The following is a 15,664-nucleotide window of genomic DNA, read 5'->3' on the forward strand; positions in this document are numbered from 1 at the left end:
CGCGAGGCTGAGTCCTGTATCTGGTTCCAGTGGGGCTTTTGCACACCTCAGGGACACAGTCCACATCCTAGAAGTCACTGGTTTGTGGATTGATCGTGACAATTTGGGAGCTCCTGGGTTCCAATCTAAGAAGTCAAGTTAGCTAAAAAGAAATGAGTGATCAAGCCATGAAAAGATGGAGAAATCTCAAGTGTACATTACTAAGGGAAAGAACCTGAAAAGGGTACATGCGGTGATTCCGACTGTATGGCATTCTGGAAAAGGCAAAATTAAGGGGACAGTAAAGAGACCAGTGGTTGCCAGCAGTTTGCGGGGAGGGAGGAAGGGTCAGGCGGAGCGCCGGGGCTCTGGGGGCAGCGAAACTACTGCGAGTGACTGCAGTGGTGAGGACGGGTCGTTAGAACTTTGTCCAAACCACAGAATGCACGGCCGCACGCGACCCTCTTGTAGACCAGGCAGCCCGCGACACCGCGACTTGTCCGCGCCGCGTGTTGGACGTCACAAATGGCCCCTGGGGGCAGGGGCACGTGGGACATCTCTGCAGCTGCCCCTCAGGTCTGATGTGAACCCAAAGCTGCTCTAAATAATAAAGTCTATTGAAAAATATGTCATTTGGGAGTTTGAGGAAATCTCGGGATGGAATGTGGGATGTCACCAAACAATCTCGCTTGGTCACAGTTTGAAGAAACAACCCGACTAGAAAGTAGGGAGAAGGTGCTGAGCTGAGTGGCTCCACGAAGGTGTGGAGTCTGGGGGCTGAAGGCCCCAGCACGGGGTGTGGAGCTCGGGGCCCAGCGTGGGGCTCTGCTGCTTCCACAGGGCAGGCTTTGCCGGTCCACACTGCAGGGCGCTGGGCTGAATGACCAGGGCATGGGGGGTGGGGGTGGGGAGCCACGCTCTTGCTGTTGGACCGGAATTGGCGGGTGAGCAAGGGGAAGAGGCTGGATGGTCCACACGGTCCCGCACTGGAGGTGGAGGTGCCGGTACCAAGGTCTGGGAGCGCCGACACGCCAGCACAACAGCCGCACCTTCTGTGCAGATACCACTTCCTTTCTTTTCTCTTTTAAAGACTGGTTTCTTTATTTGAGAGAGAGACAGCGCGTGCATGCACATGAGCGGGGGGGGGGGGGGAGCGGTGAGGGGCAGAGGGAGAGAGAGAGTCTTAAGCAGATTCTGAGCTGAGCATGGAGTCAGATGCGGGGCTCAATCTCACGACCCTGAGATCACAACCTGAGCCAAAATCAAGAGTCGGAAGCTTAACCAGCTGCGCCCCAGGCGCCCCCCAGTTACCGGTTACTGACGGCACTCTCCAGCCCGAGGAACCGGGCTATCTGGAGAAAGGACTCCCTCTAGGCGGGGGCAGGAGGTGTGCAGATGAGCCTGGCGCCTTTTCTGGTATTAGAAAGAAAGGAGCTCTGCGACAGAAGTTCCAGCACAGTCATAACCGTATGGCAGAGGGAATGGGAGCCGGCTGAATTGCTCCCAGGAAGAATGTGAGCAGCAACAGAAGAAGGTTGTGTTTGACTCTAATTCAAAGAGTGAAATAAAGAAATGATTTTATAAATTAATGAATGTGGAAGAGATAAATCTCCCTTACAGAAGCATTCCAAATAATTCACGCGTCTGGCTATTCAATCCTCAGTGAGCCGGAGCATGCCTCCTGCCCCTCGAGTACTCCCCCAGACCTCAGTACGGCAGGAGGGTGGCAGAGGGGAAACCTCACAGTGAGGAAACCTGGCGGCCACACCGAGTCAGGTGATGAAGGTCACATCGCACCGTGAGGCACCACGGTGGCGTGTGCCCTCGACGTGATGCGGCCAGAACCCTGCAGTCCTCCTCCCGAAACCGACCACCTCAGTCCATTCATGAGATAAACTTCAGACAAATCCCAGCGGAGGAACATTCTACACAAAACTGATTGGCACTCCTCCAAAAGGTCAAGGCCATCAAAAAAGAGGAAGTCTCAGAAACTGTCACAGCCGGAGAAAGGGGACTCCCCTACACTATTGTTGGGAGTGCAAGCTGGTGCAGCCACTCTGGAAAACAGTATGGAGCCTCCTCAAAAAGTTGAACATAGAGCTACCCTATGACCCAGCAATTGCACTACTGGGTATTTACCCCAAAGATACAAACATAGTGATTCGAAGGGGCACCTGCACCCCAGTGTTTATAGCAACAATGTCCACAATAGCCAAACTATGGAAAGAGCCCAGATGTTCACCGACAGATGAATGGATAAAGAAAATGTGGTCTATATGTATACATATAGACATATAAACACATATACACACACACACAATGGAATATTATGCAGCCATCAGAAAATGAAATCTTGCCATTTGCAACAACGTGGATGGAACCTGAGGGTACTATGCTGAGCGAAATAAGTCAATCAGAGAAAGACATGTATTGCATGACCTCAGTGATATGAGGAATTTGAGAAACAAGGCAGAGGATCACAGGGGAAGGGAGGAAAAAATGAAACAAGAGGAAACCAGAGAGGGAAACAAATGATAAGAAACTCTTAATCTCAGGAAACAAACTGAGGGTTGTTGTGGGGGGGTGGTGGGTGATGGACACTAGGGAGGGTATGTGCTATGGTGAGCGCTGTGAATTGCGTAAGACTGCTGAATCACAGACCTGTACCCCTGAAACAAATAATACATTATATGTTAATTAAAAAAAAAAAACAAAACTGTCACAGCCATGAGGACCCACGCAAAACAACCACCATAAGGAACGTGTTACATGGGGTATGATGCTAGCCCAGAAACTGGACATTAGGTAAAATCTACAGAAATTTGAATAATGTGTCTTCTTCAGCTAATAATAATCATGATATGTTAATATTGGTTAATAATTTTAATAGTTGTGATGCACTAACGTAAGATGTTTATAGGGGAACCTGGCTGTGGGGTTAGCTAGGATTGCATTTTTTCTGTAATGCTAAAACTATTCTAAAAAACACAGTCATTTAAGAAAAAGCTGAGCTAGCGTGCCCCTTGCTGGGGAGTCACGAAGCTCGAGAGGGCATGCTCACGCTCAGAGCGTCTGGCAAGGCGGCTGCCGGCCCGGAACATCGGGGGCTGTACGCGCTTCCTCCCGGGGGGCGGTGCGTCCTCCAGCGCATGCCTCCCCTCGCCCTCATGGCCCACTGGCAACGGGCCATCTGGGCGCAGGCTAAGAATGTCGTGTGCAGGCCTTTCTGGGCCCCAAGTTTGGAAGCCCAGGGGCCCCTCTCTCCTCTGTGCCCCTGCGCGACAGAAGCTGCTGAGGGGGACCAGACAGAACAGCCTGTGTGTGTATGTGGGTGTGCAGGTGTGTGTGTGTATTCGGGGGTGTGTGAATACCAATGTGTGTGTATTCATGTGTGGCTGCAACTGTGGGGCATGTGGAATGTGCGGGTGTGCACGTGTGTATGGAGTAGGGGGCAGGTGACCTGTCTCTGGGTTATAGGTCACCAGACTTCCAGAGGCCACACGTGGACAGGATGCAGGGGGCCCTCCCCACGCATGCTGAGCTGGAGGCAGGGCCTGGGTGGGCCTGGGTTGCTGCCCGGGCAGGGCTGTGTGTTCTGAGTGTGGGGGTGATAGGTCACACGTGAAACCGGGTGGCTGGAGGGCTGCTCTGCGGGGCCCCCTGTGTGCCCCTCTAGCCGTTCTCCCTTCTTCCTCTTCATGACAGAGCCCCTGAGCTTCAGCGGGACACGGAGCTGCCCGGTAAAGACTCTACTGCCCCGTCTGCCCTGCAGCCAGGGGCCACCACGCGACCATCACCTCCGGCTCACGCGGGCCACCTCGCCTTCCCCCTTCCCTCTGACTGGGAAGGGACAAAGCCTTGGAAGCCATCTTTGAGGGTTCACCTCTGGGGCAGAAACAAGCCCCTGCTCAGCGAGGCCACAGTGTTGGGTACCTTCGTCACAGCAGCGCCCCCTGATGATTCCCTGACCAAAGTGCCGAAGAGCCCAGAGGACACAGGGACCCTGTGCTGGTCATATCTGCCTGGGGGATGCTGGCCTTCTATGTACTTGGCGATGGGCTGGGCCAGCAGGTGACAGGCTTCCTGCTGCCCAGCCTTCTCCCATGGCCAAGTCTGGGGTCTGAAGCTCGGCCTCACCACGTGTCACTCTTTCTGAGGGCCCGTTCCCAGCAGATAGTGTGCCCCGTGCCGTGGGCCACTCTGAGGAGAAGGCGGTGTCCACACAGCGTGGGGGGTGGCTTGCAAGCCTGGGGGCGGTGGTTGTCCTGGAGGCAGGAGGCGCCGGCAAACGTGGGCTCTCCACAGCCTCCGCGAGGCTCGGCAGCCACCGGCAGAGCCGCCATGGCCCAGGGACACAGCCCACAGGCTGTGTGTGAACCCAAGCAGGGGCCCAGCGCTGCCACGGCCACGGCGGGGTAATGTGTGTGCCAAGAATGGAGACTAAACGATCAAAACATGGAATACGCAAAACCCATGAATCCACGAGGAAACGGGAAGAGAAGCTAATTGCCACGATCGCAAGTGATAATTGTCCCAACTCCTCCTTACACTAAAGACTAGAAAACAAGTGAAAACTCAGAGAAAGCAACAACTTAGTGCAGAAAACTATCGGCCTTCCCAGTGGGACGGGGTCCCGGGGGTGACACCCTGGAAGCCCGGCTGCCCCAGGAGACTCGTCTGGCCTAAGGAAGGGGCTGCTTCAGGCAGGAAGTATGGGCATTGCTAAAACCATGAGGTGATGGCCACGCTCGCTGGGGAGGTGGCGGTTGGTGCCATGCTGGGGTTCCAGACATGGTGTGGGCTGTCGCCACATTACCGGGAGACTGGTCTTGGTGTCAGCCCCAGTGGCAGGCTGGAGAAAGACTCAGGGGACTCGGAGACATGACAACGGGGTGTCAAGTCTGAAGGAAAGCAAGCAGAGCCTAGGGGACCACGGACGGGCCACCACCAGTGGACCAGCATCTGCATCACGGAGTCCCAGCTGTGGGAGATGAGGAATATGGCCCGAGAATCCCAAGTTGGATAAAGGCATGAATATAAATGTCAAAGCAGCTCTCCGAACTCTAAGATGAACCCAAAGAGACCCACGCAGGGACACATTTTAATCAGACCTTTGAGACAGAGGGGGAGAGAGGTGACCCGGTGCACACGAGGCCACAGCAAGATCGTCAGCAGATTTCAGAGACTCCGGAGGCCAGAGGGCAGTGGGCCAACATGTACAAAAGGCCAAAAGGGAAAAACCGTCGACCAAAAGCCCTTCTCCAGCAAAACTGTCTTTCCAAAGTGAGAGAAACCAGGACGTTCCCAGATGAACAAAAGCCGAGGGCCTTGCAGGAAATGTGCCCGGAGCCCAGAGGCCAAACGGAGACACGGGGCATGTCGCTGGAAGCCACCAGAAGAAATACAGCCTCAGTAAAGGTGAGTGCACGGGCAACATAAAATCTAGTGTTCTTGTCAAGGTGCTTTAACTGTGGGTTTTGTTCTCTACACGATTTAAGAGACTAATGCTTTTTTTTTTTAAGCAGGTATTAGTCTAAGAGCTAATGTTATTGTCACTTTGGTTTGTAATCCACGTTTTGTTTTCTACATAAATTAAGAGACTAATGCATTTCAAACATTATGAGTTTGTGGTTCTGGACACACAGTCACAGAGAAGTAATTCTGTGACATTAACACCTGAAAGGGGTGGGGGCCACGCTATAAGGAGCAGATCGTCTACACACTGCCGAACTGAAGCGGCTATAAATCCAAATCGGAGTGCTTTAACTTCAGGATGTCAAATGTGAGCCCTTGGTAACCAGACAGGAAATAGCTACAGAATGTACACAAAAGGAAATGGGAAGGAGTTTAAACATTTCACTATAAAAGAGATCAACGTAACACAAAAGAAGACAGTGACGCCGGAAAGTGAGGGGCGGCAGGACAGAAGCAGGGCCTCTGCCCCAGTCGGCCCTGACAGGGACGCACACTCTGACACATGCAGCAATGTGGCAGACCCCTGAGGACAGTCACAAAAGACAATACCACGGGATTCCACTTCCATAAGGCACTGAGAGCGTTCAAATCCCGAGACAGAAGGTGGCAAGGAGGCGTCCTGGCCGGGTGGGGGCGGTGGAGAGCGTTGCCCGGGGACAGAGCTTCTCCCGGAAAGTGGGAGAGTTCTGGAAAGCATGGCGGAGGTGCCTGCCTGTTATGACTATATGTAATCTACTGAGGTGTGGACTTAGATACGGCTGAGATCGTGACCTCTGTGCGGGGTGTCCTAGCTGAAGAACAGCGGCGACGGGGGCTGGTGTGGGGCCGCTGGTGCATGTGAGTGTGGACCGGGCGCTGCCTTGGGGAGGGGGCTTCTCTCTCTGCCCCAATGATGGAGGACGCTGCACGCGACTCGCTTTAGTCAACGTAGTTAGGACATGAGATGGGGGTGCTCTGAAATGTGCTCGTGTGGCTGGCCCTCGTTCCGGGGCTACAATCATTGCCCACGAGAAGCTCCTGCCAGGGAGGCTGCTGCCCGTTCACCTGCAGCCTGGACGGAGCTGCCCGGCTGAGCCCAGCCTGCACATCTGTGACTGTGAGACATCATGCTTGCTGCTGTGACCAGCTGCTGAATTTAGGAGTGCAGTAAGTGCTGACTTGCTCACTCAGGAGGGGCCGTGACATGGTGGTTTCTGCAGGAGAATCTCCTTCTTTATCTCAGAGGCCGGTGGAAGTTTTCTGGGGGGGGTGTGTTGAGTGTTATGATGTTGCTGGATTATTGGAAGTGGATCAGCAGAACAGACAGATGGACAGACCAAGCAAATGTGGCAAACGTTGACAGGGATGGGAGCCAGGCAGCGCACAGATGTTCAGTGCTATTTTACCTGCTTTTCCTTACGTTTGAAATTTTTCTTAATTAAAAAAAGTATCAGCGGTGACTACACATATCACGACGAGCACTGAATAAGGTATGGAACTGCCGAATCAGTGTTGTACACCTGAAACTAATAGAACATTGTATGTCAACTATACTTCACTAATAAATATTAAAAAATAAATTAAAAGGTTTTAAAAAGAATCAGTTCCACACGGCAAAGGCAGGCAAAATGAAAAGGCAACCTACAGAATGGGAAAAAATATTTGCCATCCAAAATATATAAAGAACTCACACAACTCAATAGCGAGAAAACAAACAGTTCAATTAAAATTGGAAAGGGGACCTGAACAGACATTTTTCTTTTTTTTAATAGAGAATAAAATTAAGGTAGTTCTTACTGACGGGGCGGGGCGATCAGGTGGGCAGTCCCTGGGGGTACTACACAGCTCTTCTCCACGCCCCTAAACACACGCTCTTCTAAAGGAGACAAGCGGACGGCCAACAGGCACATGGAAATCACTCAACGTCACTCATCATCAGGGAAACGCAAGTCAACCCACAATGAGGTGTCACCTCACAGCTGTCAGAAAAGCTAGAATCAGAAACACTAGAAACAACAGGTGTCGGCGAGGACGTGGAGAAAGGAGAACCAAGCTGGTGCAGCGAGGCTGGAGAACAGTGTGGCGTTTCCTCAAAAAGTTACAAATAGACCTACCCTGTGATCGGCAATTTCACTTCCAGCAATACACCCAAGAAAATGAAACGACTAACTCAAAAAGACATCTGCACCCCCATGTTCACAGCAATATTATTTACAATAACCAACCAGTGGGTTCAGCCTAAGTGTCTGTCAACGGATGATCAGATAAAGAAAATGGGGCATACATACAGTGGAATAAAAAAGAAGGAAATCTTGCCATTTGGAACAGCATGGAAGGGCCTTGAGGGCACTGTGTTAAGTGAGATAAGCCTGCCAGAGAAGGACAAATACTGTGTGACCTCACTTACGTGTGGATTCTAAAAAACCCAGGTTCATAGACATGGACAGCAGCGTGGTGGTTGTGGGAGGCGGGGGCGGGCAAAAAGGTGCAAATTTCAGCTGTCAGGCCTAGGGATGTGACACCCAGCACGGTGACTATCGTTTAAAAGGGAAATCAAGGGGGACATCACAGAGCTGCTGAGGGGACCCGCATCTCCTGAGATGAGCCCAAAGGTCTCCCGCAGTCTGGGCTCTGCGTGGTGCAGGACTTGGCCCTGGCTTCCCAGCGTCAATGTGAGTGCTCCCCTTCCCAGCACAGTCTACGAGCTCTCACCTGCCCAGGGCTCGGCCCCAGCTCACCTGAGCTGCAGGGGACTGAGGCCGGACCCAGGATGCACTGCATAGGCGCCACCAGGACCTCCCTAGAGGTGCCGGCTTGGGCATCTCTGGACTTACTGCACATTTCTTCGGGGAGCACTTCAGCGGAACAGAAAATCCACCCGTCTGAGCCATAAATGAGATGTTTCCTTCCAGATCTTTGTTTATCTAAAAAACAAAACACCCCAACCACCATAATGTTTGTAACTTTACCACGGGCTGGACCTGGGCATGGCAGCCGCTGAGAGGAGTCTCGCACTGGCCAGGGCCCATTAGAACATTCTAACATGCCCCGTTTAGACCCAAGAACACCACCAGGTCACACCGGCTGGCTGGCAAACCATCAGGACAGCCTTGTAGTTCTTCCCAGCATCAGGAACATGCAGAATATGTTTGGAAACAGAACAGGGGCCTGTGACCCCTACTGAGGCCCGTGTGTCCCTCCTCCATCAGCACATCAGTGTCCGCAACACCCGAGGAGGAGACCCGGTTCCACCCACCACCCACTCACGATGGAGGGGAGTCCCTTTACATCATCTGGTTTCGGAACAGACACTCACCATGGGCTTGAAGGTGACAAGTACTTCGCAGGACATCCCGGCTGACATGGGACCAGGGGGATCAAATCTGCAGGCACAACCATCCATGGGGTACATGATCAGATCGACAGGGAAGGCGCCGTGGGGCTGGAATCAACTGTGTGGCTGCCACGGCCCGGAGCAGGCACTGAGTGGGCCTTCTGGACCCCGTCCTGACTGTTCTGGGTGCCGTGCCCCAGGTCCCAGGTGCCCCAGGTCCCAGGTCCCAGGAAACATTCAGGTAACATCTGAATGTGTACAGAGTGAGTGAGGGGCCAGGTGCCATGGGGTGAGCAGTGACCAGGGTTCCTGGAGGACATGCATGTGCCTGCCTGGACCAAGGGCAGGGTTTCAACACCAGTGTGAGGGGCTGTGAGCCAGGGAGGGGGCCCTAACCCTGCACACAGCTGGGACCCTCTGAACCCCACTTTCAGGGAAAGATCCGGGGAAAGATCCCCAGCTTCACAGGGAGATTCGAGGGCATTTGGCTTGTTTTGGTCTGGATCCTGAGTGAGGAAAATACGCTCCCAGAGAATCTCTAATGTGGGGTGTGTTTTCACAAGGTTCGATTTTACCTAAGGTGCTTGGATTAGAAGGATACAAGTTAAAAATTTAATAGAATTGTTTTCCCCTTGGCTGGCAATGACCTCATGGCACCAGGCAGAAGCAAATCCAAAACTTCTCTGGTTGTGAGGGAAGGTTCTTGATGCCGCATCACAGAGACCCCGGGGGGCAGAGTCCCACTGGTGAGAAGATAGGATTCCCTTGTTGGACAGGAAGCGTGGACGCCAGCAACACACGTGCAGACAGAAGGCCAAACTCCAAGAGCCTTGGATGAGAGAACGACTGATGGCGACTTTGAGAGATGTAATGTTAAAAATGATCAAGGACAGAAATAGAGACTCACAGACATGAGAAAGGAACCAGTCACCATTGCGAAGTGGTTGCTGGCCTGAGGCAGGATGCGGGGCTTCTGGAAATGAGAAGTAAGGCCCCTGAAACAAGAGACTCGGGGACAGTTTCAACAGTCAGTCAGACACAGAGAGGAGGATGGACTGAGGGTCGGACTCGAGAACACACCTGGACACTCAGCTGTTCAGACGTCTGGGTCCTCAGTGAGCCCTAACGCGTCTAAGAAAATCAGCCCACAGCTGACACACTGTGGAGGAGCTGCAGGACCCTGGAGACAGGGAAGTGTCAAGGCGACCAGAGGGAAGCCAGACAACCCACCAAGGGCTGTACCTTTGGGCTGAAAGGCAACTTGGCAGCAGGAGACGGGGGGGGGGGGGATAACCTCAGAGTGGGGATCCCAGCTCCAGCCCCGGCAGGGACTTCTTCAGGTGCCAAGGGAACAGACACCCCGAGTCTGGGCCCCTGAGGCCCCCCAGAGACCCGCAGACCAGCAGGAAGAACAAGTAGACCACAGGAAAATCCTGCGCCTCCAGCATGACTGCAGGACAGAGTAAAGGTGCTAAGCAGCGATTTCCGGCGGTGCTCTGCCCACGCAAGGCTTTGCAGATGGTGGAAGGGTCCAGAACGCTGCAGACATGGGAACGCAGGTCCCATGTCTAACCTACAGCAGCCCCCGGAAGAGAACAGCGTGTCCTGCGTGGGAGAAGCCGACCAGAGTTCAGGTCAGCGATCACAGATCCCAGAGACAGGTCGTGGGGATGGGCCGCGGGACCTGTGCTCCAGCCAGGAGTCCTAGAGCCGTCTGGGGCCATCGCGGGCCTCCAAACGCATCGACTAAAGACTGGCAGAAACCAGGAAACGCTTTTTTAAAACCAAGGGCAAAATGCTAAGAAGAAGAAGCAGAGAGACATTGCAGCAGACACAAGCAGGTCAGCACGAGAAAATGAGGGAAAAAAATAAAGCAGGGAAGAAGCAAGTGTTAAAGAGCACCAGATAGGGGCGCCTGGTGGCTCAGTCGTTGAGCGTCTGCCTTCGGCTCAGGTCATGGTCCCAGGGTCCTGGGATCGAGTCCTATATCGGGCTCCCTGCTCGGCGGGAAGCCTGCTTCTCCCTCTCCCTCACTTGTGTTCCCTCTCTTGCTGTGTCTCTCTCTGTCAAATAAATAAAAATCTTAAAAAAAAAAAAACAAGGAGCACCAGATAGATGTGAAAGAAGATCCAACTCGCATGCCGGTGGGGTTGTAGAAGGAGGACACGGAAGCACGGTACCAGAGAGGACACGCGGACAGCTGGACGGACAATCCTGGGACCTTAACCTTCACACAGAAAAGGCCCAACAACTGCTGGGGACATCTTCCCCAGAGAGGGCAGCACCAGGACATGGACAGGGACAAAAATGATCACGCAGACCAGGGCTGGCCTCAGACAACGTCACCCAAGCAGGCAGACAGAGCCGCCTCCCAGCAGAAGGCTTTTCACTGGGACCACGTGCTGTGTGGGCGTGAGGGCTGTGGACCGCGGTCTGACACCCAGGGGCCTGTGCCCCCGGCCCCCGCACCCCCAACCCGTGCCCCCCGGCCCCCATGCCCCCCAACCCATGCCCCCTGGCCCCCACACCCCCGACCTGTGCCCCCCGGCCCCCGCGCCCCGCGGCCTCTCACTCGATGTGGATGAAGTCCTGGAGATGATCCTCCACGCCCACCAGCTTGCAATAGTTAATGGTGTAGGTGGCGTTTATCAATGTGATCTTTTTCTTATACACTTTGCCAATATCAAAATCCTGGAAAAATCAGAGAAGTTATTCTGAGCCTGTCGGAGGGAAGCCGCCTGCGAGCATGCAACAGGCAGGCTCTCTTCATGTGCCCCCGATGCCCAGCATGCTGATGACATGACCAAGGTCTCAGAGACAAGCACCAGGAGCGTTGGGAGACCAGGAGCAATTCCCAAGGTTTCCCAACTTAGGAAGGGCCCCTCTGGGGACTCACGAAGAGCCGAGAGAGCGGGAGCAGGAAACAGCTTCCTGGGGACCTCAGCCAGTGTGGGGCCCAGGGCTGGCACCCGACCCTGTCTGACGGACTCAGACGTGCAGTCCTCTCCTCTCCTGCAGAGTCTGGTGACTGTGACGACACATGAGCACTGACCTCCTCACTGTCCCTTCCCAGGGAGGCTGTCCCCTGGGACGAGGGCCCTCCTGGGGCTGGCGTCTGACCCCCCCGCAACACCCTCAGCACCAGGGGAGGCCAGTAGGGCTGTGTCCCTCCTTCTGTGTGCCTGGGTGGGCTCTCGGGGCTCACCTTGAAGTGGATGAGCTTGGGCTTGCTATTGAAGGGGCGACCTTTGAACTCGCACCTGGACACCACCCGCTTGTGGGTCACTCTGCAGCGCACCTGCTCCGTGGTGCGGGCGAGGATGTCCTTGTCCATCTTCGTCCCACCCACAGTCTTCCGGGCCACCTCCTCTTTGGGCACCTGAGGTTCCAGAGACACAGCGGCCGACACTCAAGGGCGAGCCCTGGCCCAGCGAGATGCTCTGCTCCCTGTGGCCGAGGGCAGCTCGGGGGCCCCAGGAGTTAGTGGCCCAGAGCCAGGGCCCAGAGCAGCCAGGGCAGGGGACAGCCCACACCGTCTGGCAGGCCACTTAGAGAGAGCCCCGGTGGCAGCGAGGCGGGTGGTCCTTACTTCAGAGAGAAAGGAAAAAAGAGAAAAGCAGACACATCCAGGGTCCCGGCAGATTTCTGGGAAGTAATGGCAGGGCAGGTTTTCTAGATTTTTGAATCGTTCACTTTATCTGTTTTTATTTATTTTATTTATTTATTTTTATTTTTTTGGCAGGGGAGGGGCAGAGGGAGAGAGATAATCTTTTTATTTTTTTTAAGATCTTATTTATTTGAGACAGAGAGAGAGAGGGAGCACAAGCAGGGGCAGTGGGAGAGGGAGAAGCCGGCTTCCTGCTGAGCAGGGAGCCCGATGCGGGGCTCGACCCCGGGACCCCGGGATCATGACCTGAGCTGAAGGCAGACGCTTAAGGACTGAGCCCCCCAGGCGCCCCGGGAGAGAGAGAATCTTAAGCAGGCTCTGCGCTGGGCGTGGGGCACCTCAGTGCTCAGTTGGTTGAGCGTCTGACTCTTGATTTTGGCTCAGGTCATGATCTTGGGGTTAAGAGATCAAGCCTCACGTCGGGCTCTGTGCTCAGCGGGGAGTCTGCTTGTCCCTCTGCCCCTCCCCCTGTACTCCCTCTTTCTCTCTCTCAAATAAATAAATAAATCTTAAAAAAATAAAATAAAGAGCTAAAGTCTCAGTAGCAACAAAGCAAAATAAAAAGAGTCGGACGCTTAACTGACTGAGCCACTAAGATGCCCCAGTTCCCTAGATTTTTAAATCAGGCCAAGAGGAAGGTTTTGAAACGTGCAACAGGAAGCAATGTTTCCTCAAACGGCACAAATAACGGTGCCTCCCCGAGTGACACTGAGTAACCAGGCACGGGGGCTCTCTCCACGGCCTTGGCTCTGGGCCAGCAGGGTGGGCGTTTTGACCTCGTGGACCTGGAAGCAGGAATCGCTCACCTGGTACGGCTTATAGTCTTCCTTCCAGAGCCCGGGGACCTCGGGCTCAGCCAGCGTGTCATCTTCCCAGCTGGTGTTCCCGGGGTCCCCCTGGACAGACTCACTGGAAATGGCTTCCAGTAACTGAGGGGCTTTGGGGTGTGCGGCCCCGTCGCTGTCCTGCCGTTGAGGAAAGGAATTCTGTAGCTAATTACAGAAAACAGGGACTCTACAGATCAGCAAGAGGAAAATAACCCTCATCGTGAGCCACTTGGGCACATCTTTTTCTCTTTACCTGAGGACCAGAGCACAGTCTCTTTTGTAACTTTTCCCATTTAAAATATAAGTATCTTTACACAGCATTAAATTTTTCTCCAACACCCACAAAAGAATCCACAAGATACTGATTTATGGACCTACTGGGACCCTTTCCACCGACCCTTAGTTTTGCATTATTTCTAATTTTTGTCTGATTTTTGCCTCTAATTTTTGTCCTTCGTGGTTACCACCCAGAGGATGCCTGGTCCTGGAACTGGGCTTCAGTGGGGCCAGGGTGCAGCCTCCCTCCAGGGCACCTAGTGTGGAGGGGCAGGGAAGGCTCCTGGGGCAGCTGGCTGGAGACTCAGCCCAGGGGGCCGGGGAGGAAGGCGGGGGTGAAGGCCTGGAGATATGAGCCAGCTCAGTGTGGGGGTAGGGCTGGGAAGCAGGAAAAGACTGAAAACCACCTCAGGACAGAGTGAAGTCCCCACAGAGGCTGGAGGCCGAGGGCAGAGGCCTGAGGCGCTTTTGTGGGCCGCGCATTTGTTGGAGCCAGTGACCTGGACCTTCAGGTTTTGGGGTGCACAAGGGCAGAAGTGCTGCGCTGGGCTCAGGAGGGGGTCCTGATGTCCCTACCCCACACCCCCGGAGACAGGTAAACAGGTCACCTGACTGGGTGGCGGGCACGGAGTTGGCCCTTGGAAGGGATGAAGACGTGAATGGATGAGGGAATGCACAAGAAGGAAGATGCTGGTGTCTGGGGGCATAGATAGCCCTTGGCCCGGGACTGGCCTTTGGTCATTGGCCTGTCTCGGTTATGTGGGGACAGGTCAGGCGGCCTGAGCCAACCCTGTCGCTGGTGACACATGGCCACGGGCTTCTCCACCTGCAGTGGTATCCCCAGGGGGTGGCTCCCATGATGGTTGAGGCACCAGAGACCTGGGTCTGTCCTTGTACCTGTGCCGTCACCCGGGAAAGGACAGCTCTCTGGTGGCCTGCCACCCCACCCGCTGCGGAGAGGACACGACCGCCCAGCGTTGGGGCCTCCCAGCAAGGGCGGCCCCGGAAGAACATGCGGAGGAGAGGAAAAGCAGACATCCTGGTGCAGGACACGCAGTTTCTGCTGTTGGATCTTAGCTGGAGGGGTTTATACAATGACTCAAGGTCCCGGGCCCTCGGATCATCCGTCTGCTTCCCTGGAGGTACGCGCATTTGACGGGCAAGGGCACCCAGCTCACCAGCAGGTGACGGGAAAGCACTGCTGTGTCCCTCCCTTCACAGACGTCTGTGACACATCTCCACGTCTTATCCCTCAGAGTCAGCCGGTCTGTGGCTTTGGCAGGGGAAGACTGTTTCTTCTTCCTATTCTCTTCCTCAGCCGCCTCTTTCAAAATGCGACTTACGATCTCCTGCTTTCTGAGCTTCTGCTCCTCCTCGAAGGTGCTGTGGGAAAATGCCATGTGGGCCCAGAGGAGGCAAGATGCGAGCTGCCTCTGGCGGCCCAGGCAGCCCGGGCTCAGCTCAGCGGCCCTCATGAGCCCCTTCCGCAGCAGCGCAGGTCCAGCACCCCCAGGCACAGGGTTGCAAGGAGCTGGTCCTGGCACAAGCCCCCTGGCTCCTGAGGGAGCAGATGAGGTCAGGGTGGCCGCCAGGCCGGAGACCCAGGACTCGGCCCTGCCTGGCCCAGACCCAGGCCCCACAATAAACCTTGACCCCACAGGAGCTGCCCCTTCCTCCTGGCTTCCAGGCTGGCAGCTGGGGCACTCCCTCTGAGGCACGAACCAACACCACACTCACTCATCCCAGCTGCTTCCTCCTGGCTCTTCCTGTGTGCCAGGACTGTGCCAGACTAGGGGGCTCGGGGGAACTGATGCTGGGAGACCCTAGCAGGGTGGGGAGATGGCAAAGCTCCTGTGGTGACACTCAGGGCACAGTGACTCCCAGACGAGAGATGCCGTCCCCAGTGAGACGACCGGGAGGCCACCCCTGGGTAGACCCCAACAGTGACCGTGGTTGGGGGCAGGGGTCGGGGGAGCCGGGAGTGCACGAGGCGGGCAGGGGCAGAACACTGACCTTGGGATCTTGGGAAGCCCACTCCTGCAGGGGGCTTGGGGGCGGGAGGCAGGGCGGGGTACAGCCTGGGGGGCGAGGCACCAGGGCCCTGCTGGGCTGAGGGGGGTCTCAGGG

The 15,664-nt window shown here is 55.0% G+C and overlaps 1 protein-coding gene across 7 annotated transcripts in view; it reads right to left on the minus strand.

Moving 5' to 3' along the window:
• The window catches only part of CFAP74 (cilia and flagella associated protein 74), a 72,167-nt gene that overhangs the window by 27,330 nt on the left and 29,173 nt on the right, over positions 1 to 15,664 (minus strand). For 6 of the 7 annotated variants that reach the window (XM_027582317.2, XM_027582336.2, XM_027582362.2 and 3 more), the window contains 6 exons: positions 14,716 to 14,920; positions 13,241 to 13,399; positions 11,973 to 12,146; positions 11,340 to 11,458; positions 8,750 to 8,816; positions 8,268 to 8,357 (listed from right to left, as the gene is read on the minus strand). In XM_027582317.2, the coding sequence (XP_027438118.2) occupies positions 8,268 to 8,357; positions 8,750 to 8,816; positions 11,340 to 11,458; positions 11,973 to 12,146; positions 13,241 to 13,399; positions 14,716 to 14,920 (814 nt within the window). The remainder of the gene's footprint in view (positions 1 to 8,267; positions 8,358 to 8,749; positions 8,817 to 11,339; positions 11,459 to 11,972; positions 12,147 to 13,240; positions 13,400 to 14,715; positions 14,921 to 15,664) is intronic. The other variant, XM_027582378.2, reaches the window with a different exon arrangement.

This window comes from Zalophus californianus, chromosome 4, assembly GCF_009762305.2.
Source record: "Zalophus californianus isolate mZalCal1 chromosome 4, mZalCal1.pri.v2, whole genome shotgun sequence".
Lineage (NCBI taxonomy): Eukaryota > Metazoa > Chordata > Mammalia > Carnivora > Otariidae > Zalophus > Zalophus californianus.